Source organism: Budorcas taxicolor, chromosome 25 (assembly GCF_023091745.1).
Source record: "Budorcas taxicolor isolate Tak-1 chromosome 25, Takin1.1, whole genome shotgun sequence".
NCBI lineage: Eukaryota > Metazoa > Chordata > Mammalia > Artiodactyla > Bovidae > Budorcas > Budorcas taxicolor.
The window spans coordinates 44,560,302-44,585,064 of record NC_068934.1 but is presented as its reverse complement, the minus strand read 5'-3'; the positions used below and the strand labels follow the sequence as shown (position 1 = coordinate 44,585,064).

General features: G+C 60.9%; 2 protein-coding genes across 3 annotated transcripts; one reads left to right on the top strand and one right to left on the bottom strand.

The window, feature by feature from the left end:
* Window positions 1–763: 763 nt before the first annotated feature.
* RELA (RELA proto-oncogene, NF-kB subunit) lies at window positions 764–9,712 on the top strand. Its single transcript, XM_052661673.1, has 11 exons — window positions 764–1,145; window positions 1,728–1,754; window positions 1,855–2,006; window positions 2,150–2,298; window positions 3,193–3,284; window positions 3,659–3,790; window positions 4,662–4,766; window positions 4,978–5,190; window positions 7,284–7,364; window positions 7,452–7,526; window positions 8,292–9,712. Exons 1-11 carry the CDS (start codon window positions 1,139–1,141, stop codon window positions 8,924–8,926), a joined length of 1,668 nt encoding a protein of 555 aa, XP_052517633.1. The 5' UTR covers window positions 764–1,138; the 3' UTR covers window positions 8,927–9,712.
* A 3,108-nt stretch (window positions 9,713–12,820) lies between these two features.
* Window positions 12,821–24,359, bottom strand: SIPA1 (signal-induced proliferation-associated 1). Of its 2 annotated transcripts, none has more exons than XM_052661783.1 (16): window positions 24,294–24,359; window positions 21,142–21,910; window positions 20,435–20,562; window positions 20,172–20,348; window positions 17,981–18,155; window positions 17,191–17,294; window positions 16,790–16,947; window positions 16,094–16,703; window positions 15,523–15,797; window positions 14,304–14,522; window positions 14,096–14,201; window positions 13,901–14,009; window positions 13,702–13,803; window positions 13,540–13,594; window positions 13,275–13,353; window positions 12,821–13,167 (listed from the first exon to the last, which is right to left on the bottom strand). In XM_052661783.1, the coding sequence occupies exons 2-16, from the start codon at window positions 21,812–21,814 to the stop codon at window positions 13,021–13,023; spliced, it is 3,117 nt and encodes a 1,038-aa protein (XP_052517743.1). In that variant the 5' UTR covers window positions 21,815–21,910; window positions 24,294–24,359; the 3' UTR covers window positions 12,821–13,020. The 2 variants fall into 2 exon arrangements, with proteins under 2 accessions (XP_052517743.1, XP_052517744.1); XM_052661784.1 differs by lacking the exon at window positions 24,294–24,359 and adding an exon at window positions 24,058–24,161.
* Window positions 24,360–24,763: the final 404 nt, after the last annotated feature.

Genomic DNA, 24,763 nt, shown 5'->3' with positions numbered 1-24,763 from the left:
GCCAGCCGTGGAGCATCCTCACCGTGGGATGAAAAATCCTCTCGGGGGCGGTGTGTGCTCCAGCCCGACCCCCAACCCGTTCGTACTTGCTTGTACGGGGTTAAACCTTGGGGGACGATACCCTCGGCGAGGAGTCACAGGACGGTTAGTGGAAATTCTTTGGGAAACTCTTGGACCCCAGCAGGAAGCCACGGGAGGCAGGCGTGGGGAGGAGGGGCGGGTAAGGGAGTTCAAACGGAACAGAGGTGTCAGGTTGCAGAGACAAGCTCCAGAGATTTACCCCCGGGTGACTACCCCTCTCCACCCACTGGCCCCGAGGGTCGGCAGTGTGGAAGATCTTAAACCGACGAGCCTGCGGGTACTGCGCGAGCGGACGCGGCGCGGAGCCTCTGATCACGCTAACGTGCAGCAGGCTCCGCGAAGGCCACGGTCCGAGTAGTGCCAGGTGGAGAGGTCCAGGCCACTTCTCTTTTTCCTCGTTGCATCCAGACTGGGGAGGACAGGAAATTAAAAAGTGCTTATGCGGCAATAACCATCAAGAAGCACTCTTACTGACTAGGAAACCGTGAAGAGTTGAGCCACCTGGCCTTTGCGGGCGAAGCAGGCCGGAGCCTTTCCCTGCGCGGGGCGGGCGGTCGAAGCCCGGCAGCCCTAGCTTGGCTCCAGACCGGCTCGGGGTGACATCACCAAACTCCTCCGATCGGCGGGAGGTGGCCCCCGAAATCCCCTAAAAACATAGTGAGTAATCGGAGGCCCCGCCCTCCAGGCGGGGCCCAGACTCGGGAGCGAGCCGGGCTGCTCCGCCAGCCCCGGGAGCGGCCTCCAGGCGAGCTGCCTGTCGGTGCCCCGCGCGGCGCGCACTAGCTCCGCGTCGCCGGCACAAGCAGCCTGTCCACCCTGCACGCGGCCTGCCCATCCTCCGCGCGGCGCGCGTTCGCCCCTGAACCTCTCCCGGTGGCGGCGGCACCCGCAGCGGCGACGAGGGCGAGGGAGGCGCATCGCGCAGGCGCGGTCGGATTCCCGGCAGTGACGCGACGGCGGGCGCGCGCGGCGCATTTCCGCCTCTGGCGAATGGCTCGACAGTAGCGCGCGCCGCGGGCCCAGCTGCGACCCCGGCCCCGCCCCCGGGACCCCGGCCATGGACGGTGAGGGCGCCCCCTGACCCCGCGGGGTGGCGGCGCTGGGGCCGCGGGGACCGCGGCGGGAGGCCCCTCACCGCCTTCCGACCCTTCGTTCGCCGATGGGCGCTGCGCAGGGAGCGGCCGGCCGGATGGTGGCGCGGGGCGGGGCGGGCATCGAGGGTTCTGACTCAGTTTCCCCCTGGGTGTGGGGTGTTGGGGGGAGCGTTAACTCAGTTTCCCCCCGGGACCCGGGAGTGGGGCTTGGGCAGTTCCACCTTAGTTTCCTTGTTAGGGGAGAATGTATCTAACTCAGTTTCCTCTCGGGATGGGGGAGTGCCCTCTCTTAGTGTAACTTAAAACAGAAAAGGCCGTGACTCAGTTTCCCCTGGTGGAGGGAGGCGGCCATCTCTGGTTTCCCTCAGGAAAAGGGTGCTTCTGGCTCCCTTACCCACGCCCCAAGTTTCCCTGAAGGTTCCAGGTAGCAGGCCCTGACTGAGTGTCCCCGAGAAGGAGCCTGGCTCCCTCTCCTCACCTCTGGAAAGCAGGCCTTCCCTGATGAGGACAGGATGTGGGCTCCTGCTGACCCTTGTCTCCCTCTCCTTTCAGACTTCTTCCCCATCATCTTCTCCGAAGGTAAGTGGCCCATCCTTTCTCAGTGGGTCGGGAGGAGCTCCCCAGGGTCAGGGGCGATGGGGTCAGCGGCTGATGGGCCTGGCCCGCGTGTCCCCTGCAGAGCCTGTGCAGGCCTCTGGCCCCTATGTGGAGATCATCGAGCAGCCCAAGCAGCGGGGCATGCGCTTCCGCTACAAGTGCGAGGGCCGCTCAGCCGGCAGCATCCCTGGCGAGAGGAGCACAGACACCACCAAGACCCACCCCACTATCAAGGTCAGCAGAGCCCCAGGGCGGGGGACCCAGAGTCAACAGGGCTGGGACTTGCTTTCAGCCCCCACCCCCCCATCCCGAAATCTGTGTCTGGGAGTTGGGTCTGGAATTCCAGCCCTCTAGGGTGCTCTCTGTACTTTGGACAGATCAATGGCTACACGGGGCCAGGGACAGTCCGCATCTCGCTGGTCACCAAGGACCCTCCTCACCGGCCTCACCCTCACGAGCTAGTGGGGAAAGACTGCCGGGATGGCTTCTATGAGGCTGAGCTCTGCCCGGACCGCTGCATCCACAGGTGAGCTCCTTAGGGGTGGCAGGGGGTGGAAGAAGGTGGTGATGAGATGGTAATCGGAAAAGCAGGCAGTTATATTGCTGTTACAATGTTAATCGTTTCTGGACAGAGGGCAGAATTCCTCACTGCTTGCTCCCTCTCCAGCTTTGCAAGCTGATTCTTTTGTTTTGAAATTGTCTGTGTGTCTCCTCTCTCCAGTTGATAGGAGGAGCTCCCTGTGAGCTCTATGGCAAAGGTGTGGGTCCCTAATCACCCCTGAACCCCTAACCCCTGGGGCTGGAGTGTCACATCTCTTGTAGTCAGAATGAAAGCCATTGAACCAACGGTCTCCCCTGAAGCTTATGTACTGGTTGACAGAGGCAGACCATAAATGTACAAATAACTGAACAAGATACTGTTAGAAAGTCACCATTTCAGTGATGAAAATGAAGCAGTAATAGGTTGGAAGAATAGCCTGAGGTGGCAGAGGGTGAAGGAGCTGGTCCCACTCCTTTGGGCTGGGAGGTCAGAAAGGCTTCTCAAAAGTAAGACCTAAATGTGAGAAAGTAGAGAAGCATGGAAGGAACATGCCCAGCAGAATGAACAGGTGCAAAAGGCTTTGAAATACGAATGAGTGTCATGTCTTTGGAGACAGTAAAAGAAAGCCCTGGGGCAGAGGGTAGGGAGCTGGCAGGGACTGTGGCTGGGGCCAGGCGGCAGGGCACAGGGCCTTGTCAGCCAAAGTAAGGAGTGGCTTTCAGTGTGGCACAGTTGGGTGGGGTGGCATTCAAGGGGGTTAAGAATAGAATGATTACCTGGTGAGTTGGGGGGGGGGGAGGGATAAGGGGCAGAGTGGGTAAGGCAGGAGGGCCCAGGCTCTGCTGGAGACAGTGGAGCTTATGCCTGCGGGGGCCTCAGCTTTCAGAACCTGGGGATCCAGTGTGTAAAGAAGCGGGACTTGGAGCAGGCCATCAGCCAACGCATCCAGACCAACAACAACCCCTTCCAAGGTGAGGGCGGCCACGGTGGAGGCTTGGGCCTGCCTGGAGCACCTCCAGCTGCTGTACCCTTCTGAGGCCACCTTCCCCTCACGTGTCCCTCACCGGCCAAGATGCGGTGCCTGTTCAGTACATACACCCGTTCAGTACATTTTACCATTGGAGAAACAGACTGAGAGCGGGGGCGTAGGGGACAGGACATTCAGGGTCACAGGTGGAGTCAGTGATGGGTCTAGAACGTTCCCACCGCCCTCCTCTAGGACTCGTGCTATTTCACACACCTTCCAACAGCCCTCCCAGCCCAGAGCTACCCACACACCCCGCTCTGCCCCAGCCCCAGCCCCATCCCCGGCCCAGGCTCTCCTGACCATCGGTTTTTCTGACAGTTCCCATAGAAGAGCAGCGCGGGGACTACGACCTGAATGCCGTGCGGCTCTGCTTCCAGGTGACAGTGCGGGACCCGGCAGGCAGGCCCCTCCGCCTGGCGCCTGTCCTCTCTCATCCCATCTTTGACAACCGTGAGTGGTCAGGGAGCCGCAGGAAGGGGAGAGGGGTGGGCCTCTGAGGAGGAAAGGAGAGGTGGGGAAGGGTGACCTGCAAGAGTCGCTCTGACTTCATCCAGTCACCCAACGTATCAGTCATCCCCTCTGTGCCCAGTGCTGTGCTGACCAAAAAGACGAGGCAGAGGAGACACAGAGCTGCCCTTGAGGTGCAGCGTCCAGGCTGGCAGGGAGTCAGATGGGAGATAGGCATTTCCAGCCCATGACGAGAGGGTGGTGTGCCCAGAACTGTACTGATGACTCCAGGAAATGAACTTCCAGGAATGAGATAATGTTAGAAACTAAGAATTCAGTGAGGAAAGCTCACAGGAAGTTTACAGATGGATTGGGCTGACATTGGTCAACTGCAGTTTTAAAGTAGCTAGTAGGATACGTGAAAATAAAAAGGCTTTGGAGCCCCAAGGCCAGAAAACCAGGATGAACCAGTGTGTGTGGGGGTGGGGGGCTCAGGAGGGAAGGATTCATTGCCAAGGCGTGTATGAATGGGTCTGGAATACTGCCTGGGTCAGGTGGAGAAACAGCAGTTGTGATCGCTTTGGTTCTCGTAGGACTGTATGCTTCATGATGGCAGAGATGTTTACCTTTTGTGCGTGGTTATGTTCTTCAGGCCTAGAGCAGAGCTGGGCATGGAGTAGGTGCCGGTAGATAAAGAGTTGCTGAATTGGTTGGTGTGAGGAACCAATGGGAATGGTTGAATCTTGGCTGCAGAGGTGTAGTCAGCAAACTCTAGACAACCTTGACCCTGGGGTGGGCAGGAGCCTTTTCCTGCAGGTCAGCCCGGGAGACCGCCGGTGGTTCAGGGCTTCCTTCCTTATTCCCACACCTTCAGGCGCCCCCAACACCGCCGAGCTCAAGATCTGCCGGGTAAATCGGAACTCTGGGAGCTGCCTCGGCGGGGACGAGATCTTCCTGCTGTGTGACAAGGTGCAGAAAGGTACACAGCCAGAAGGAGGGCTGGAACCAGGAGCAGGAGGCGAGGGGCGAGGCTGAACAGACACACTAAGTGTTAAGGAGCTGGTTTAAGCACTGTCCCCAACTCTTTGGGGACAGCAGGGCCATGCATCTCTAGAGACAAGTATCGGCAATTGCAGGGGGCGGCGGGCTGGGGGAGCTGAGCACCCACGCGGCCGCCCTGTCTCCTGCAGAGGACATCGAGGTGTATTTCACGGGACCAGGCTGGGAGGCCCGAGGCTCTTTTTCACAAGCTGACGTGCACCGGCAAGTGGCCATCGTGTTCCGGACGCCGCCCTATGCGGACCCCAGCCTGCAGGCCCCTGTGCGTGTCTCCATGCAGCTGCGGCGGCCTTCTGATCGGGAGCTCAGCGAGCCCATGGAATTCCAGTACTTGCCAGACACAGGTACCCAGCTGGGCAGGGCAGCAGCAGGGCTGTGGGCTCCAGCCGGTGGGAGTGAGGCCGGGCTGGATGCCACAGCTGTAGGTGAAGGTCAGAAGCTGGGGTTGGGCAGATTTCCATAGTAATCAGATTCTTCTTCTCACCTCATTTAATAGTGATGCCCAAGACTTACTGAGCTCTTGTGACATGTGTGGCCCTATTCCAGGCATATCAGTGAATTACCTGATTTTATTCTCTCATGAACCTTTTGAGGTGGGAGATAGCATCTAACTTGCCTGAGGTCACATAGCTAGTGAGTTATAGACCCAGACCTCATTTGAACCCAGGCCATCTGGCTTCTGGGACCTGTTGCCACAGTGTATCTATACTTATCACCACCACACAGCCATGCTGTGGTCAGGGCTTTCGGGCATCTGCTCAAATAGGAACAGCCAAAGTGATCCTTTATCTGAAGCCTGTCATCCAGCCTGAAAGTGTGTCCTGCCCTGGGACCTGCTTAACAGTCTGGAAAACAAGGCCTGAAACGGCCATCAGTTCATCCCACCAGATGAGGACTGAGTGTCCACTTGGCACCAGGCTCTGCGCCAGGTATCGTCAATCCAAAGATGGATAAGACACGTTCCCTGCCCTTTGGGAGCTCGGTCACATGAGGAAGGCACACATGCAAAACAGCAGCCTGTGTCACAGAATGACGCGTGAAGCAGCGAGGTGTGTGCAGAATACTGTGGGAACTGGAACCGGCTGCGTGGAGGAGGTAGCATTTAGGTTGGAGAAAGACCCAGAAGCGCATTCTCTAGGCGGGTGGAGCAGAAGGGCAGGGAACGGGCACAGCATGTTTGGGGACAGCTTTGTGGCAGGGCAGGAGTTCACGTCGTCGGGTAGTGAGCAGGCTCCGGCAGAAGGGCCCTGAAGGCTGGACTTGCGTTCATCTCGGGTCACATCCTAAGGCCTCGGGAGCCACCAAAGGTTTCTGAACAGAGAAGTGATGTGAGCAGGTCTGGAAGCAGCGTGCAGAGCATCTGAGAGGGGGGACACGGGATGGGGAGGTTTCGGAAGATGTTCCGGGAGAGAAGGTGCTGTGTGCACCTCACAGACAGAACGCACAAGACCGTCTCACCCACTGCCGGCCTCCTCCGAGACCCTGAGCCCACAGGCCCTTTGTGTCCTCCTGGGGACCTGTGCTCTAGCTGTTGCCTCTGCTTGAAACGCTTGGCCCCCAGATCTTCACACGGTGGGCTCACACCGGTGCTTCCCTGGACCCCTCGACCTTACCTCTGGCGCTGTTACTCGCCCTGGTCTCCTCAGCTCCTATCACTTGTGTCAGTGCCCCTCTGTCCCTTGGATGTCACAGCTTTGGGGAACAGGAACCTTGTCTGCTTACTCAGGGCCATACCTCCAGTGGCTCTAATGGAGCCTGGCACGCAGATGCTTGGTGAACGTGTGTCTAGAGGGTGAATGGTGGGGAGTGAGAAAGAGGAAGCTGCTGAGGATGTGTCCAAGGTTTGGGAACAGGGCAAAAGAGGTAGGGCAGGAACACCGAAGGGGAGGGAACCAGTATCAGGTGCTCGAGGTGAGACGGTGAGGTTGGCTTTGGGCTCTTGACGTCAAGTGCTTTGGGCTTCTCCAAGTGCTGCAGTAGTTAGAGAGTTCGGAAAGCTCCAGACTAAACTCAAGAAACGATCAGAGAGAAGGTTAAGAGTCTGTTGAAGTCTTAAGCCAGCCTGTCATGCTCGGGCTGCTCCAGAAAGCAGAGCGCGCAGCACCAGGCCTGGTCAGGGCTGGACAGGAGCAGGGATGTCAGCGGTGCAGGTGAGAGAAGCCTGAGGTGGGACCCTGCGACGGCTCCTGGCTCCTGACTTGGGGTCACCTGTGTGGCCTTTGGAGGGCGGATTCAGCTAACGGAGGTCTTCTCAAAGAGTCACGGCATTCTTATCTTCGTGGAGTGTCACAGTCGTGCAGCTGTTCTCACTGCGTGAGGTTTAGAGAAAGGTTCTTAGAAAAAAGTTTGTCTTCTCACCTACCTCCTGAGAGTCCTTTGGGAACTTTTGGGGTCCACTGGTACAAGCAGGACCCACTTCCCTCCGTTACTTTCCCAGATGATCGTCACCGGATTGAGGAGAAGCGCAAAAGGACATACGAGACCTTCAAGAGCATCATGAAAAAGAGCCCTTTCAATGGTAAGAGGGGGCAGCGGGAGAATCAGAGAGCAGTGGGCAGGGAGGGGACCCTAGACACCAAGAACTGACCCAGCCTTCACCCCACAGGACCCACCGACCCCCGGCCTCCAACCCGGCGCATCGCTGTGCCTAACCGCGGCTCAGCCTCCATCCCCAAGCCAGGTGAGGATTTCCTTAAGGTCGTCACACTGGAACTGTAGGCTCAAATCTGTTCGATCCATGGTTTCCAAACCTCTTGGAGAGAGTCGAGCAATCTCACCAGCAGGTGTCTGAAACCTGCTCGCTGTTGGGCTCCTGTTTCTCAGGGCCTGAGCCTTCGTGGCCTAAAATCAGAGCCAGCTGGGAAGCGGTGAAGATGCCAATTCCCGGGTCCCTTACAGCCATGGGGAATCAGAGGCTTGGGAAGTGTGTCCCAGGAACCAGCACCCCCCTGGGGATGAGAACCCATGTGGTGTCGGTTAAACCCACATTGGATGCCTTGAGATGCAGAAGTTTTAAAAATGCAGTCTCTGCTCTCAGTTCTCCAATGAAGTGGGGCAACCAGACAGTCACCTCTGAAGTAGCAAAACAGTAACCTGTAATGTATGTGCTGCTGTGTGTCTCAGAGAAGGAGGAAGAGGCGCTGCTCCCTGCCGGCTGCTCAGGCACAAGGTTGTGCCCGCTCTGAAAGCATCCTTTCCTCTAAAGGCTGTGAGAGCTTTGTGGGCCGGGGTAGACAGGCAGGGCTCCACGGAGGGGAGCCTGGAACTGGGCCCTACAGGGGAGGCCAGATTGGGTAAGAGGAGGGAGTAGGGTGCCGGCGGTGATGCCACAGGGAAGGGGTGAGCCTCAGCACTCGAGGCAGTGGCTGGGGTGCAGAAGCTGGCGGGGGTGGGGGGCGCCTCCGAGGCTTTCTCTGACCCCTGCCTCTCTGTTTCTCTTCTCCAGCTCCCCAGCCCTATTCCTTTACGCCATCTCTCAGCACCATCAACTTTGAGGAGTTTTCCCCCATGGTCTTTCCTTCTGGGCAGATCCCAAGCCAGACCTCGGCCTTGGCACCAGCCCCCACCCCGGTCCTGACCCAGACCCCAGTCCTGGCCCCGGTCCCAGCCCCAGCCCCAGCTCCAGCCCCAGGCATGGCATCAACCCTGGCCCAGGCCCTAGCCCCAGGCCTGGCTCAGGCTGTGACCCCGCCTGCCCCCAAGACCAACCAGACTGGGGAAGGGACACTGACAGAGGCCCTGCTGCAGCTGCAGTTTGATACCGATGAAGACCTGGGGGCTCTGCTTGGCAACAACACTGACCCTGCCGTGTTCACAGACCTGGCATCTGTCGACAACTCTGAGTTTCAGCAGTTGCTGAACCAGGGTGTACCCATGGGCCCCCACACAGCTGAGCCCATGCTGATGGAGTACCCTGAGGCTATAACTCGCCTGGTGACAGGGTCCCAGAGGCCCCCTGACCCAGCTCCCACTCCCCTGGGGCCCCCTGGGCTCACCAACGGCCTCCTCTCGGGGGATGAAGACTTCTCCTCCATCGCGGACGTGGACTTCTCAGCCCTTCTGAGTCAGATCAGCTCCTAAAGGGGTGATACCCGCCCTGCCCAGAGCAGTGGGTTAGCAAGGGATTGAAGCCCTCCCAAAGCACGCACTTACGGATTCTGGGAGGGTGTGCTCCAGTTGCCCCCAGCTTCTTTGGGTGATGTCTTCCTGGGGAGGGGGGGTGCATTTTATTCTTTTATTGGCAGTATCTCTCTCTCTTTTTGGAGGTGCTTAAGCAGAAGCATTAACTTCTCTGGAAAGGGGAGAGCTGGGAAGCCTCAGACTCTTCCATCCCTTATCCTGATGTTTGGCTCCAGGCTCTACAGAAAATTCTGGGGTCCTCCAACCCCACCCTCCAGCTTCTAGTACTCTCCTAGAGAGATGGGCAGGCTGGAGCTATGGCCTTGGAGGCCACAAAGCCTTATTACAAGTGTCTTCCTCAAATCATAGATTCATTTATACCTTGAGGCAAAATAATGCCCCTGTTAGGCGCCCCTCTCTGGTGAGGCATTCTTTGTGCCTAACTACCAGCCTTTGAGGGCCTGGCTTTCCCCACCCGCAGAGGTCTCTGCCAGCTCTTCCCTTGCTGGGCTGTGGTTGAAGGGGACTGGTGGGGCAGTATTGGCCTTCTCCAAGATCCAGGGAGGTTCTCTTTGAGACTGCTCTGTTCCTCCTTTTCTCAAGTGCCTTAATGGTAGGACGAGCTGTTCAGAGTCGGGGAGAGCAGGCTGGCTGCTCTCCAGTCAAGAGGCTCAGTTTTTACTGAAGAATCAAAGCATTTATAGACTATTGCTTTTTCTACTCTGAACTAATAAATTTGTTACCATGCTGGCTAGAGATTTGTCTTTTTTGAGCACACTCTTTGCTGGTCATTTCAGGCTGGATGTTGGTGATACAGAGTTGGAGGCACACATTTGCTGGAGGAATACATTGCCACTGGGGAGCTTGCAGTCCACGGACATCCGTGGACACTCCTAGCTACCAGCCAGTGAATGAAAGCAGGCGGCTATGGGGGGCGAGGGGAAGTCCTAGCCTAGCGAGAGCCCGGTTGGACCCAGGAGTCGTGCGGATGGAGCATTTTCAGGAAGGGCTTCACAAAGGCCACGCTAGCTTAGCTTCAGGTCTATACATCAGCAGAGGGGCTAGCCAGCATTTATAGGTAAGCGGGGTAGGAGACGATGTTGGAAAGATTCGATGGGCCAGTCTGTAAAAGATGAAGAGGTTCGGCTAAGAGGTTTGGGTTTCATCTCTTAAGTGGTTGGGAAGGGAGGTGTCGCATCAGTTGGGGAAAGGGAGGTGCCAGGTAAAGGTCTGTCCTTTAATACCCTGCCCTGGGAGGACCAAGGAAATCTTAAATCCGAAGCCGCCTCCCCTCCAACACCACGCAAGGCCCAGGAGTCCTGAACAAAAACCAAGCCACGGCCCACGGGCTAGAGGCAGACACACTTCCGTTTTGTCCCGACGCACGCGCAGTAAAGCAGAGTCAGCCACCGGCCCTACATAGGGAGGGCCTGCCTTCCCGAGTGCGCAAGCGCACAGATAGCTTTCTACAACGGGGCGGCCAGGCAGTGCGCTTCGGGAAAAGCCCATCCTGAGGCCGATGGCGTTGCAGGGTTGCGGGAGGGTGAAGGTACTCAGGTATCAGTGAGACGTTGCTGCAAATCTAGCGAGTCCCCTGGGAACACAGGAGGCCCAGGGTGCAGGTTCCGATGGCGTCTACGAGAAAAGATGCCAGCTGGCGGCGAAATGTTGGGGAACCGGAGAGCATCTAGCGACTCGCGCTGCGCTGCGGCGTTTCTTTCGGGGGGCGGGGTCTGAAGCAGGTGGGCCACCCTGGGGCCTGGCCGAGCGGTACTTACGCCCGCCCCAAGAGCCGTGGCCGGGTCAGGACCCCGGCGGGAGTGCGTGCGGAGGTGAGGTTTGCAGCTGCTGCGCTGCGGGCAGGGCCAGGGCGAGCGCCGGGAAGGACCTGGCGGGGTGGGAAGGCTCCTCGCCGGAGGAAACTGATGGCCGAAACTGCCCGCAGTGTCGTCAACCTGAGGCCCGGAGGGAATTAGTGAGTTCGGGTCCTCCACCTTAGGCTGTGCCTCGCTCTTGTCGGCTTCCCCAATGTCCTGAGGTGACCTCCTGCTCTCCCCCGAAAGCCCTTCCCACACTCCCTGAGTGACCTCATCATGACCATGGCTCACCAGCCCCAAATCTTTGTCTCCAGCTCTGACTTATCTCTCCTGTGCGCCCGCCCTCTGGACATCTCACCCTGACATCCCTCAGGTCTTTCAAAATCTCGGTGTTCCAAGGGACCCTAGCCATCCCTGGCCTGCCCTTTCCCCTCAGTCATGGCCTTACCAGCCTCCAGGGCTCCAGTCAGAAACCTGGCCACCACCGTGGATTCTGCACCTTCTCCCTAGCAACTGGAGTTCACTTCCTCACTTGGTCCTGGCAGATGTGCCCCATTATCCCCACCCCCACGGCCATCCCTTAGTTTAAGCGACCACCTTGCCCACTGGGGCTGCAACTACAGCCGCCTCCCTGGCCATACCTTCCCTGTAGGGCTCTTACACCCAAATCTCATCACCCTCCCTTTGGACATCTACCCACCACATCACCAGACCCGTTTTCTGCAGACTCACAGCCAGAGAGTAACCAGAGCCTTCCACCCTGCCTGTGAGGGCTCCTCACTACAGTCCACCAGGTGAGACCTGGGACCCAGTGCTGGGAACCCCAGTGCTCCCATTCACAGCCCTTTCTGATTCAGCTCCAGCCTCCTTGACCCCTGCTGCTGCTGTTGCTAAGTCGCTTCAGTCGTGTCCGACTCTGTGCAACCCCAGAGACAGCAGCCCACCAGGCTCCCCGGTCTCTGGGATTCTCCAGGCAAGAACACTGGAGTGGGTTGCCATTTCCTTCTCCAATGCGTGAAAGTGAAAAGTGAAAGTAAAGTCGCTCAGTCGTCTATGACTCTTAGCGACCCCATTGACTGCAGCCTACCAGGCTCCTCCGTCCATGGGATTTTCCAGGCAAGAGTACTGGAGTGGGGTGCCATTGTCCCTGCAAAAGCCAATTCCAGTCCAGTAGGCCCCCAACTAACTGGTCCTACCCAGGATACCCTTGACTTCTCTATCTCGTGAACAGGACAGTGAACCTCTGCAACTCACATTACCTCCTCCTGATCCCCTGACCCGGTTTCTCAGAGCTTGGCTCATACTGCCAAAGCCTAAGTCGGTGGCCTGGGTCTCAGCAGGACTGGACAAGGCATGTGATGCTGGCCAAGTCAGTGTCCTGTCTGGGCCTCAGATCCCGAAAACAAAGAGTTTAGACATAATCCAAGTTTGGACCTGCTGATGCCACTCATGGGAAAGAGCCCAGCCTGGTGAGGAACAAGGGGTCAGAGACTGGTGAGGAAGAAAGTGAGTTGGAGACATGGAAACATCTCCCAGGCAGGTAAGGCAGAGAAGCTCCTACCTCTGGAACTGGACCCTGCAAGATCTGGCCAGGTGACTGAGGAGTGCCAGGCTTGGGGTCTCAGTGTCTGCAGAGAGGAGAGGACTTCCTGTACTGGGGTCAGGGCCTTTAAAGGGGGGCATGGCCAGCACCTTCCCTCCCCTGCCCAGCAGGTCCACTCTCTTCCTCTGATCTCAGCCCCTTGGGTTTGGTTCCAGGGCAAGGGCCTGGCTCCTACAGTTAAGCAAAATCGGTACAGAGTGTGGTGACTTGCTTCCCAACAGACCAAATAAATGTTGGTGGAACAGAAGACAAGGAATGGCCTAGCCTCAGAGAACCCCCCAGTTTGTGGCAGCCCAACTCTGAACCAATGTCCCCAGGGCTTCCCTAACCAGTCCCGGGAGTTTGGCCAGAGCCTATGGGAGCAAAACCCCTTCCCCCATCATGTTGTGAACACTTGTGTAGACACAAAGAGCAGTGGCTTCTTTATTCCCTGAAGTGCCCTTTTCTCCACAGAATATTTACAAACGGGTGGGGTGAGGGCAACTGTGCCACCATTTGGGCCGGGGAGTGGGGCAGCGCCGTGCACCTCCCGCAGGGAGAATTCCTGAGGAGGGCCCAGTTTGGGCGGCCCAGGGGCCCTGAGCAGCCGGGCAGTTCCAGCAAATGGGCAGCCAGGCTGAGGCCTGCCTGAAGGCTCAGGCCAGGTCGGTGGCCGGGGAGCCCAGCTGCTTGGAGGCCAAGAGCAGGCGGGTGGCCGCGCTCTCTGACTCGGCCTGCAGCCGCCGGTTGTTGTGCCGCAGGTTCCGCACCTCCTCCTCCAGGGCCGCCCTGTCTGCCTTCTCCTGAGAGGGTAGAGGTGGGGGGGAGGCAGGAGTCAGGGTGGCTGGGCCCCCAGCCCCGCTCCCAGGGAAGCCCCGTGAGTCCCCGCGCCCCGTGGCCACCGTGTCACCTTCTGCAGGTCGTCCTGCAGCTTTCTGAGCATGGACTCCAGGTGAGAGACCTTCTCGGACAGGCTCCCGGGTTCTGGCCTGGGGACATGGAAGTCAGGACTCAGGGGGACCGGGGCTGGGGGCAGCACCACGGGCTGGTACCCAGACCCGCCCGTGTGAGAGGGGCCCAACCCCGTCTTCTGACTCAGGTGTACAGAGCTTCCCTCTAATGCGTGGGCACAAACACTGGGCGTAGGGTGAGGGGTAGGTTGGTGGGAGGCTTACTCAGCATCAGACTTTGGAGTTCCCTTGGCGTCTCTGCTCTCGGGGATGGGCTGTCCTGTGGGGACAGAGGGACCGTTCGGCACATAAAGCAACAGAGCCCCACTCTGGCTCCTGCGCCCCTGATGCCCACCCCCTACCCTCGGAGCACCCTGGTGGCCTCACCCTCCCGGGAGAGCGACTCCAGGATGGTGTTGCAAGTGGAGGCAATCTCTGAGATGGACTGCCACTCGTCTTCCAGGGTCTCGCTGCCCGCCTCAGACATGACTGTGGGCAGCAGGGGTGGGCTCAGCCAGGGAAGCGCAGGCCAGGCTCCCTCCCACTCTGCTCCTAGACCCCCACCCCACCCTTGCTCCAGACTCACTTTTGCTGATAGAGTTCCTCAGAGACAAGGTTCGTGGCAAAAAAGAGGCCCTCAGCTCTGGGGCCGGTTCGTCCTTGTCCTCAAAGCCACTGGGGCTGCTTGGCCCGTCCTGGGGGGGCGGAAGTGGGTATAGATGAGGAATGACCACTGTGCCCACCCCTGCTTGTGGGGCTCCAGAGCCTTGCTTCTGCTCACCTGAGCGGGGGGTGTCTCCCTACCCGCACTGGGTGCTGCCGGCTTGGCCGTGGTGGCCAGGAGGAGGTCCGGGGTGGTGTTGGGCAGGACTGGGGCCTCATCGGAGCTGTGAGGGCAGAGACAGCTCAGCACTGGGAGCTGTGCCTGCCTGTGGCCCCTGCTTGCAGAGGCCTCCTGGGCTGCAGGAGAGGGGAGGCCGAGGGGGTACCTGCAGGGTGACGGTGGGTTCTGGCTGTGCAGGAACTCGGTCCTCTCCTCTGCCAGGTCCCCAGGCCCTGGAGGACCGCCGCTGTCATTCAGGCAGACTTGCAGCAGCTGCTTCGTGTCGGGCAGTAGGGCCTCAGCGGGGGCCTCATCCTGCACTGGCTCCATAGCCCCCCGCCGGCTAGGCTCCTGCAGAGACAGCGTATACAGCTCCGAGAAGCTCCTGCGGGGGGAAGAGGGGGTCAGGCGGGGTGTCCAGCACCACCAGCCCCACTCCCAGCTGTGCCGGAGGCTTGCTTCCAGGAGGAGAGCACTCCCAGCTGCCTAACAACAGTGAAAGAAGTCTGCCTGGCTGCTGGCCATTGTTCCCGCGGGCATGTGTGTGTGTGTGCGCTCAATCACTTCAGTCACGTCTGCCTCTTTGCGACCCCATGGGCTGTAGCCCACCAGGCTCCTCTGTCCATGGGACCTCAGTTCAAATCACAGGGCTGCCCACGTGTATCCTGAGCAAATCACTCTGTATGTCAACTTCTCCAACGGCGAAATGAAGATGATACTACTGATCTCCTGGCTTGCTGTGAGGGTTTAAATAACGTGGGAAAACCACTCAGAGTAGAGATCCAGAAAGTACTGCCTGGGCACAAATCCAGCCTCTTGGCTTTTTTCTGTTTTAGCAGATGTGCCTGTTTCTGGAGTACTGAACACTAAGGATAGGTTTTTACGATCTTAATTGGTTGGGAAAAAAACACAAAAAAAATGTATCAATGGCATATGAAAGTCATATAAAATTCAAACGTCAGAGCTCACACTCATCGTTTACTTGACATCTGTGGATGCTTTTGAGCACCTGTGAGGGAGCTGAGCACCTGCAGCAGGAACCAGATAGCCCAGAAAACCTGAAATATTTTCCCTCTCTCTCTTTACAGAAGCCAGCATGTCCCAGCTTTAAAGCAGCAGGTAGTCAATAGTGTGTGTGAGGGTGTCTGTGAGAAAGCTAGGGGGGGCTGCACTTCGATCTTTCCCCGCAGTGAAGACAGTGCTTAATTGGCTTCCTTCTACCCATGAGGAACGTGCCGTTCAGAGAGATTAAATAAGGGACATGGGGTTCTCTAAGGGAAAAGCCTCCACGCAAGGTTCCTGTCGCCAATGGGACACAGTGAGCATAAGCGACGCGGTGGCCAAGCTGCCGGTCCTCCCACCGCCCTGCGTCCCGGCGCCCTGACCTGCGGGGCCGGCCGCTGTCGTCGGGGGGCAGGACGGTGACGCAGACTTTGGGCGCCGAGCGCAGCAGCTGGGCAGCGGCCTCGGGGCCGAGGCTGGGCAGCGTCTGGCCGCACACGCGCAGCAGGCGCGCCCCAGGCCGCAGCCCGGTCGTCTCCGCGAACGTGAAGCGCTCCACGTGCGTGATGAAGCCGGCGGCGTCCACCTCGAAGCCCAGGCGGCCTTGGCCGTCGCGGGGCAGCGCCAGCTCGCGGGTCTCGCAGCCGCGGCTCACCAGCTGGGGCGGGGTAGGGCGGGGCGTGAGCGGCGCTGCCGGAGGACGCGCGGCCCCAGCGCCAACCCCAGGACGTCCCAGGTCACACGGACCCTTTCCCACCCCCCGCCCCGGGGAGGGCATTAGTAACCACCCCGTGGAAGAGGGCCTGAGGGCCCCCAGTTCCAGCTCTGCCAAGCTCCCAGACTGGGTGTGCCCCCACCACTCCGACTCTCCCTTTCGCAGGAGAGCCAGCGGAAACGAGGGGTCCCAAAGCAGGTTCCTCCCTGCCGCGCCCCCAACTTAATCCCGCGCCTCACCTGCAGGCGCGCCACGACCTCGCCGACGGCTTGGCCAGGGGGCCCGTCGAACCGCAGCGTGATCGCCTCCCCGCGGCCGTAGTACAGGTCGAGCCGCTGCTCGGAGAAGGTCCAGGCCAGCACGTCGCGACAGGCGCAGTTGAAGACTACCCGGCCGTCGCGCGGCGCCACCAGCACCAGCGCCTCGGCCGAGATGCCTAGCAGACAGGGCACCTCGGCGCCGTCGGGGCCGCCCGCCTCGGCTCCCGCCGCGCCCCGCGCTCCGGGCGCCGCGCGCACGCCCCACACCAGTGCGCCTGCCGCCTGCAGCTCAGCACCTGGACCCCGGGGGGCTGCCCGCCGTCTCCCGCCCAGGGAAGGCAGGCCGAAGCGCGACGCAGAGTCCAGCGACGTGGTGGTCACCTCGTTGGTGGCCAGGTCCTGCAAGTACTGCTGGCGTGTGCGCGTGGCCATGGCGTGGAACTGGCGTGCGTGGCCCGCCGCCTGCTCGCCATTGAGCGCCTTGGCCAGCAGGAGGGCCCGGAAGTCGCCATTGGCCGCGAAGGGACCTCCGCCAGGCGGCAGAGCTGGCCCGAAGGCTGGCGTGTCCTGGGTGCGGCTCACGGCCACCCTATGGGGAGGGAGGCCGTAGTCAGGGGCAAAGGGAAGGTCCAGGAAGAGGCACCCTTGGCAGAACTGGAACCCCGGGGCGCCCACCTGTAGGAGGTGTGCGGAGTGCAGGGCGCCTCCGCCCGCACCACTAGGAATATGTGCTGGAAGTGGGAGCGGATGGTGGTGGGGCAGAAGGGCTTGCTGCCCGGTTCCTGGAACACGATGGTCACAATGTCGTTGCCGATGTGGCGCTTCCGCAGGAGCTGGGGGTTAGGAGGAGAGGCATGTGAGCAGGGCTTCCCCATGTCCCTGCTCGTTCAAGCCAGGCAGTGCCTGGGCACCCATGGCCCCCAACTGCCCCCCACCTGCCCCCCAGTGCAGGCCTGGGGTGTCTGTCTTTGGGGAGTCACACTAGCTGGGAGGGAGAAGCTGGGGGTCAGCAGAGCTCAGGCCAAGGTCCCGCCCACGCAGCACCCCTCCCTGGTTCCCCAGAGCCCCAGTCACACCTGCTGCTGGTTATTGGGGGTGTACGGCAGCATCGTGGATACGTGGAACATGATCTCATGGTCCTGGTACGTGGTGTAGAGGGAGTGTGTGCCTGTGGAATCCGCTGTGGCCGGGGAGTTGGGGACACCGCAGGAAAGCAAGGGGAATCTGGGTGACTTGGACCTGCCGTCCCTGCGCACAGGCTGGAGCCTCTGTCCTCCCCAGCCAGCAGGTGGACAACTCCTTCCCACCACCAGCCAAGGTCCAGGCCACCAGCCCTGCTCCCTTTTCCCCGCCCCGCCCCCCGCCAACTCCCTCCCACCACAGGATCCAGCCTGGGGTTGGGATGCTGAGACAGAATGGAGACAGAAACGAGAAACGATCTGCTAAGAGAAGCAGGGGCGGATGTCCCAGGAGAGGACAGATGCTGGCCTAGGCACCAGCATGTGCGGAGCAGCTGAGAGAGGAGGGCAGGCAGCAGGTCACCTCCCAGGAACCCTGGGACCTTTCCAGCACAACAGGCTGGGGCTGGGCTGGGGCTGTGTTTGGTGGGAGGAAGTGGTGCCCACAAATCCCCATGGCCCAGCTCCGGCAGTAGGGCACCAGGGCTTTCCCAGCCCCTCCTCCCAGCCTTCGCAACCCCCGATGCATGTCCTCGGCCTATCGGGAGAACTCTCCACTCCCAGCCCCAGCCCTAGGACAAGATGGGACAGAAAAGTGAGCCGGCAGCTAGTTCTTGCCAAGGCAGTCTGCCCTTCAGCAGGGTGGGTCTCCACCCACCCCACCCCACCCTGACCCCCTGGGCCTCACTTTTGGTGTCCAGCTGGGCCCGGTAGCTCTCAAAGCCTTTGAGCCGAACCACGTCGCCCAGTAGGGTGAGGAACTGCATGAAGGCGGGTCCTGCCTCCTGGTTGTTGTACATCTCCTCCTCTGAGCCCTGGCCCGCCCGGCAGTACAGGATGCCCACCTTACGCTGGAAGCTCAGCTGCAGGAGGAGGGCACAGGCGGAAGGCTCAGGCCTCCATCTCCCAGCAACACCCTGGGGGCCTTGGGGCGTGAACGGGACACTGGCCTGGGGGTGGGACTGCCTCTGCCCTCTCTAAGCCACGACCCTATCAAGTGGGTTTGGTCTCTCCTGCTCCGGGCGCTCAGGAGGGAAGAGGAGGGCAAGGTGGGAAGGAACCGGGAGGTGGCTGGTTCTCATAGGAGCACAGAGGACGGGGTTCACGGAAAGGACCCTGCACAGAAGATGCTCGATCCCAATCAGCGTCCACACAATCATCTTCCTTAGCCCAAGGCCAGCCTGTCTTCCCCTCTCTGGAGCCCCACACCACCTCTCACTCTCACCCTCTGCTCCCAGCTCCTCTGGCTCCTTTGCATCTGGGCTTAACTGTGCACAGCTCAGGGCGCCCTGCCACCGTGCCAACCAGCCCAGGGCCCTCCAGCTCCAGCCTCCCTTTATCACAGTAAGCCTGTCTACACCCACAGTCCCCACTTATATCCCTCCTAACCTCTAGAGTCCCACACTTCCACCCCAACTTTTAAACCCTGAGCCCCTCTTAACGACCATAGGCATGGCCTCACCCTGGCATACTCTCACCCTAGTTGGCACTTGGGACAACAGGAACTTCACTTGGCCTGTGACCCCAGGGACCGCCCCCTTCATGTCCAGGCCTCTTCTCCACTCCTGGTCTTTGCCCTCAGTGGCCAAAGCAGCCGTCTCCACGGATGACGCCCCCATCTCGGCCTCCAGCGCAGCCCCTTTCCCGGCTGCAGCTGCACGGATGTCCGTCTAGCACCTGGCACCTCACCTCCTCCCTGTGACTCTTCCCTCCCGTCCATCCTCCAGGGTCCCTGGCTCCACAAAAATACCTCTCTCAGGGGCCAAGAAGGAGGGGAATCTCACAACACCCCCACCAGCCACTCTGTCCCTGGACTACCGCCTCTTCACCTCTGCCATCGTCACCACCAGGCCTGGCTTGGACAACTGCAACAGCCTTCAGCCTGGCTTCCAGTCTGGGCTCCACACTGCAGCCAGAGGGCTGCTTGACCTCTCAGATCTTCCATGGCTCCACAGCGCCCTCAGGACCAAAGGCCAGCCTTTGCCACCCTGTCCCCCCTGGCCCCACTCTAGCCACACTGAACTGCCCACAGGCCCCTGATGCAATAGTTCTTAGTCTCTAAGCTTCACCCATGTTGTTCCTTCTGCCCAGAACATGCCTGCCCTTCCTGGTTTGAGCTCTTGCATTTCCTCCATGATGCTAATAACCTCCTGGCCAAGGAAGGCAATCAGCCCTACCCTCATGCCCCACAGAGCCCTCAGCATCCCCCTTTCACTATTATCCTGCTCATCATTATCCACGATTCTCTGTGGGTCTCTCCCCCACCTGGCTGTGAGCTACTCAAGGACAGAACCTGGTCTAGACAAGTCTCCAGCATCCAGTCTGGAGCTTGGTACCAAGGGATGAGGAAATGTTTGTTGAGTGACTGACAGATTGAATGACCAAAGAGGAAAGTCAGGGCCAGTGAGTAGTAACTTTCGGCACAGGGTAGGGAAGGACTTCCAGCTGGCTTGAGTGGGCCCGCAATGGAAGGAGCAAGCGCCCCAAACTAGCAGGAGGCCCAGCAGGGCCTTGCAGGGCAAACTGACAGAGAATGAGAGGGACTTGCGAGAAGAGGGAGTGGCGATCAGACAGTTGCTCCTCAGCTGACAGGCACATGGGAATCATCTCGGGATCTCTTCACGTGCAGGGCCTGAGTCAGTAGGTGTCGGTTAGGACCCAGAACCTGCCTTTCTAACAAGCCCGCCGGTGAAGTGGATGCTGCTGGTCTTGAGAGGCCAGGTTCCAGATGACCTCTCATGCCCTCCTTTCGAAAAGCTAGCTCTTCTGGGGTCCCCGTCCTGCTCAAGATCAGGGTCAAGGCTGGGTGGCTGGGAGCTGGGCAGACTCAATTCAGACTAGGTTGAGCTCTAGGACGAGGATGTGCCCTGCCCACTCACCACTTGCTCGTCCAGCGTGAGCAGCGTGCGAGGCACCTTGGGTGAAGCTGAGCCCAGGCGTAGGCAGGTGGGGCTCAGCCTCGGGGCCACATGCTCTAGAAGCTTCCTCGGGGACAGGCCTCGGGGGGGCCCTGGTGGCAGCGCGTCCTCTGAGATGGTGCCTCGGAGGGTCCGGAGCTAAGGACGGGATGTAGGGGCACTCAGGATACACGCAGGCGGCTCCGGAGGCAGTCCGCGGCCTGGCTCCCATGACCCTAGCCCACCTGCGTGGTCCGCACGATGATGCGGTAGCTGTGCACAGTACCCCCTCCGCTGCTGTCCTTCTCCTCCCGCCGCAGGCTCACTGCCACCGGGCCCAGCGCCTCGTCCAGGCCAAAGAAGTTCTGGTGTTCTGCCGGGAGCAGGAGGCAGATGACCAGCCTCGCCCCTCAGCAGTCCCACCCTTGCTCAACCACACCCATCACGAAGTCCCCCTCCCAGGTCCCCATCACACTAGCTCAGATCATCCCCTCCTCAGCCCTGCCCACGTTTTACCAAGCCAAATCCTGACTCCTGTCCGCACCTATTATACACTTGGGCCCTAAGCCTCGCCCGTATATCTTGCCCCGGACCCAGGGGGCTATGCCTCCCTGCTCCAAAGCCTAGGTCCTGCATGGCCTTGCCCAGCATGCCCATATTCTTTCCCAGAATATCCAGGGCTCTCCCATGTGAACCCTGATGATGACAAGGTGCCCAGGTGCAGGGGTTCAGATTTCAGCTCCCAGCAATGGCCCTAGGAAATCTCTCCCCAGCCCAGTGGAGTACAATGAACCCGACAGAGGCAGAGGAACATGTCTGGGTGTGAGGGGAGGCCTGGCTTGGCTGCAGGGAGGTGGTTATAGCTGGACAGCTTTGACCCAGAGACAGAGCCCAACACTTTACATAGCCAGGGACTCAACAGAGAGGACAGTGCGCTGCAGGTGACCCTCACCTTTGCCGTAGAAGTACTTGCGGTAGTAGCCGGCGCCCAGGTCTGCGTGCTCCAGGCTGTAGGCAGAGGTTCGGTTCTGCGGCTCCTCCAGGACAGAGACGGCCGCATTGGGCAGTGACGGGGGCACAGGTGGAGACACCGGTCCCCCCAGGCCCAGCTCGCCTTCGCCCCCGAGCTCGCTCACAAAGCCAGGCGCCTCGAGCAGCAGGTCTGAGCTAGCAGTCTGGTCCTGAGCCGTGGCCGGGGTCCCAGAGCTGGCCTCCGCCTGCGCCCCCGGTCCCCGGGGCCTCGGAGACCAGTCAAAGAGCAGGCTCTGCACGTCGTAGTGGGCGAAGCAGCGCGGCTCAGGCACCGGTGGGAACTCAGGCTCCGGCTCCTCCGCTGGCAGCCCCAGCAGTGCCAGCGGGTCAAAGAACCGGGCCGGGGGCGCGGCAGGGCGACTGGCGTCCTCGTGGCTGTGGGCGCGGGCACGAGGGCTGGCTGGCGTCGGAGGCCGGGCCTCACCTGCATCGCTGCCGCTGCGCACGAGCGGGCCCCGGGTCGGCCTGGGTTCGAAGGTGTGCGGCGTCAGCGGGGGCCGGGCCGGCTGGCGCAGCTTGCGGGCGAAGAGGTCATCGGTGGGCGCAGGGGCCGGGCCCCGCCGAGGGCTCCCCACGCCGCCGCCGGCCCACATGGACACGCCTCGGACCTGGGGACCTGGCTCTCCGGATGCCGGGCCGCATTGGCGGGCGCGGGTGGTTGGTGCCCAGCCGGCAGGCTGGTTCCTGCCCTGAGGGAGGAGTGGGCTGCTGAGAGGGGCCTGGGGAGAAAACAGGAACCCAGCCCCCAGCCTGGTCCTCCCCACGCGGGTTGGCTTCCGGCCCCCTCCGCGACCATCAAAGCCGCTTCCGCTTTCCTGGCCACTTCCTCGTCTGCCTGGGGCTGAGGTTTCAGCCCCCTCCTCCAGCTCAGCGCAGGGCAGGGCCAGGGACTGGGCTGTGGCGACCTTGGCCCTGAGGGTCTGGGAGCCCCGGGCTGCCCTAGGGCCGCCAGGGTTCCCCAGCTCCCACTCACACACCTTGGCTGTGGTCTGGGCCCAGGGTGAGGGTACCCACCAAGAGCTGGCCCAACCAGACAGATGATTTGTCTCCGCTGGGACGGGAAACCCATGGGGCCACTGGTGTCTGGGTCCTGCCCACTTGACAAAGGGAGGACGTCCTGTCCCCAGAGACCTTCCTCCCTGCTCCTCCCACTTCCTCCAGGATCCCAGAGGAACTAAACACCCAGCGGCTGGGTCTCAATGCCCTGGCCCTCACCGCCTTGGTACCTCAAGGACGCAGGGGTTCCCAGGGGGCAGTGGCAGGTCAGCAGGGACAGCAAGAGGACTTCCTTCAGTGCAGGAAGTGGCCCCAGCTCTGGGCCCAGCCCCCTGCCCAGCCCCACATCCTGAGGAAGGTGCTGGGGTCACACCAGCTCAGTCATGGGACCTCGGTCACCCCAACCTGATGGACAGGTCTGGGCTCACCCTCCTGCGGGCTTCTGCAGCCTGCCTGGGGGGAGGGGAGGAAGTCCTGGTGACCAGGACTGGAACTGGGACCCATGGGGACTTCGGCCTACCTGGCCACATTGAGGCTGACAGGGCATTCTGAATCCCACATGACAATCCAACCGAGGTCCCCATAAGGGACTGCTTTTGCCTAGAGCAACTCTGTATCAGCTCGGATCAGACTGACAGCTAGGCCTGTCAGTCTGCAGGGCCTAAGCGATGCTGTACTTCCCCACTCTGAGCTCTGTGTGAGTAGGTGTGGGGCAGGTGGGGCTAGGCTAAGGCTTGAGGTCTCACAGGATGTACGAGTGAGACACCAAAGGCCCCAGGGACCTGCTAAGTGCGGAAACGTGTCGAGACCAGGGGCAGGTGTAAAGAAAGGGTGGTGTGAGAACGTGAGGCGGCCACCCTCAGATGAACCCAGGATGGAGTGGGCGGCTGGGGCAGGGCTGTGGGTGACCCCTCCGGGTGCATGCACCTGCTGGTGGGTTTTCATGCGTCAGCTAGGGCTGCGTGGGGCTGGGCTGGGAGGGGGTGGGGGCACACGCTCTGCACCCCTCAGCTAGAGCTCCAGAACCAAGCAAGGGCAGGCCTCCAAGAGCTCAGAGTACCTCCTCCCTTAGCTTCTCCTAGGACAAAGTTCTTGACGCTGACCCTGAGCCTCTGTTCTCTCATCTCCAAAAATGGGGTTAATTAACCCTTCCTGTCCCTTCCCAACCCTGCCAGGAGATTGCAAGCAAAGGGAAGTGAGCGAAGCTGGCCATGTGTTAAGCGTATGGTGGCAGATGCAGGCCCTGGCTCCATGGGCCAAGCTCCGGGGCCTGGGCTGTGGTGTGTGTGTGTGTGTGAAGTGTGTGTGATGGGGTGGGAGGGGACACGAGGCAGGGGTCTGTGCAGGACCCCGCTTCGTGCAGGTCGAGCTCTGTGTATCTGTGTGTGCACAGCTGGGGGCTGCTCCTTGCTCTGGCCCAGCGCCGGCTCGGCTCTGGCCCTGCCTTCAGGGGTGTTCTTGGGCTCTGCCCCCCACCCAGCAGCTTCACACAGGGTCCATTGAGGCCAGGACATTCCTTGTGGCCTGTGTCACTGGCGAGGAGGGGGCCGGCCCGCTCCCACAGATCCGGAAGGCCTGGCTGCCCCAGGAGGAGGCTCTGGACGCTTCCCAGCACATCTGGAGGTCATGACCCCATTTCTACTGCCAGGGGGCGCGACAGATGTTTCCTCCCAGGCCAGGCGCGGGACTGGGGGGCGGTGTGCAAAAGCTGGGTCGGAGGCCGCCCTAGGAGAAGGGGAGCCCCAGAACAGGGGGTGCCCGGCACACAGCCAGCAGGCAGCCGGACAAAGTCGCCAGCTCCTTTGAGAGGAGCCGGTAACCGCCGCATCCACTCACTCACCCGCCACAGGCTGGGCCGGGCTGTCCACGCAGAGGAGGTGGGGGCGGCACCAGTCAGAGGCAGGGGACTGGACGTGCTGACTCGGGACTAGAGCCCAGTGGGAGGTTGGGAGGGTGCAGGCGGCGAACTCGGCGAGGACCCCCTACCACCCCCACACCACCCTGGCTGACCGGCAGGCCACCTCCTCCCCTGTCCCGCCCGACACAGTGCCGCCGCTGCCCCGCTCCCGCCGGTACCTCTGGGGCTCCCGCCCGGCCGCCTCCTCCGGCGCTGGCGTCCCGCTGCCTGCTCTCCAGCGGCGGCTCAGGAGGCCGGCTCCGCCTGGGGGCGGGGCCACGCCGGGGGCGGGGCCGGGGAGGAGAGGCGGGGCCGGCCCGGGAGTCCTCCGCGGCGGGAAGCGCAGCGGGAGGGGACTCGAGGCCTGGCCGCGGTCAGCGCGGAGCGCTTGCCCTGAGCCAGGCCCGGCCCGGCAAGCTGTGAAACTGTGGGGCTTCCAGCCCTTGGCCAAGAAACCGGAACAAGTGTACCGGCCTTCCAAACCAACTTGGGGGCTAGACCGGGACGCCTAGTGTTGGGCTGCAGCCTGGGCACAGAGACCAAGTGCTCAGGAAGTGCCACTATTCATGAGTACTTGTAAGCGCTGCTCTACACACGGTCTCATGTATTCTTAAAAGGCCTTAGACAGGTGTCACCTCTTATTTACAAC

Bases quoted from the DNA above. Each gene is read 5' to 3' on its own strand.
- RELA (XM_052661673.1), top strand. The intron at 5,191-7,283 runs GTACCCAGCTGG...TTACTTTCCCAG, and splicing joins CCAGTACTTGCCAGACACAG to ATGATCGTCACCGGATTGAG. The intron at 7,527-8,291 runs GTGAGGATTTCC...TCTCTTCTCCAG, and splicing joins AGCCTCCATCCCCAAGCCAG to CTCCCCAGCCCTATTCCTTT.
- SIPA1 (XM_052661783.1), bottom strand. From the start codon at position 21,814: ATGTGGGCCGGCGGCGGCGTGGGGAGCCCTCGGCGGGGCCCGGCCCCT. The intron at 16,704-16,789 runs GTGGGCGCCCCG...CCCTCCCCATAG, and splicing joins ACTCCGCACACCTCCTACAG to GGTGGCCGTGAGCCGCACCC. The intron at 14,202-14,303 runs GTACCCCCTCGG...CTGCCCTCACAG, and splicing joins AACCCACCGTCACCCTGCAG to CTCCGATGAGGCCCCAGTCC.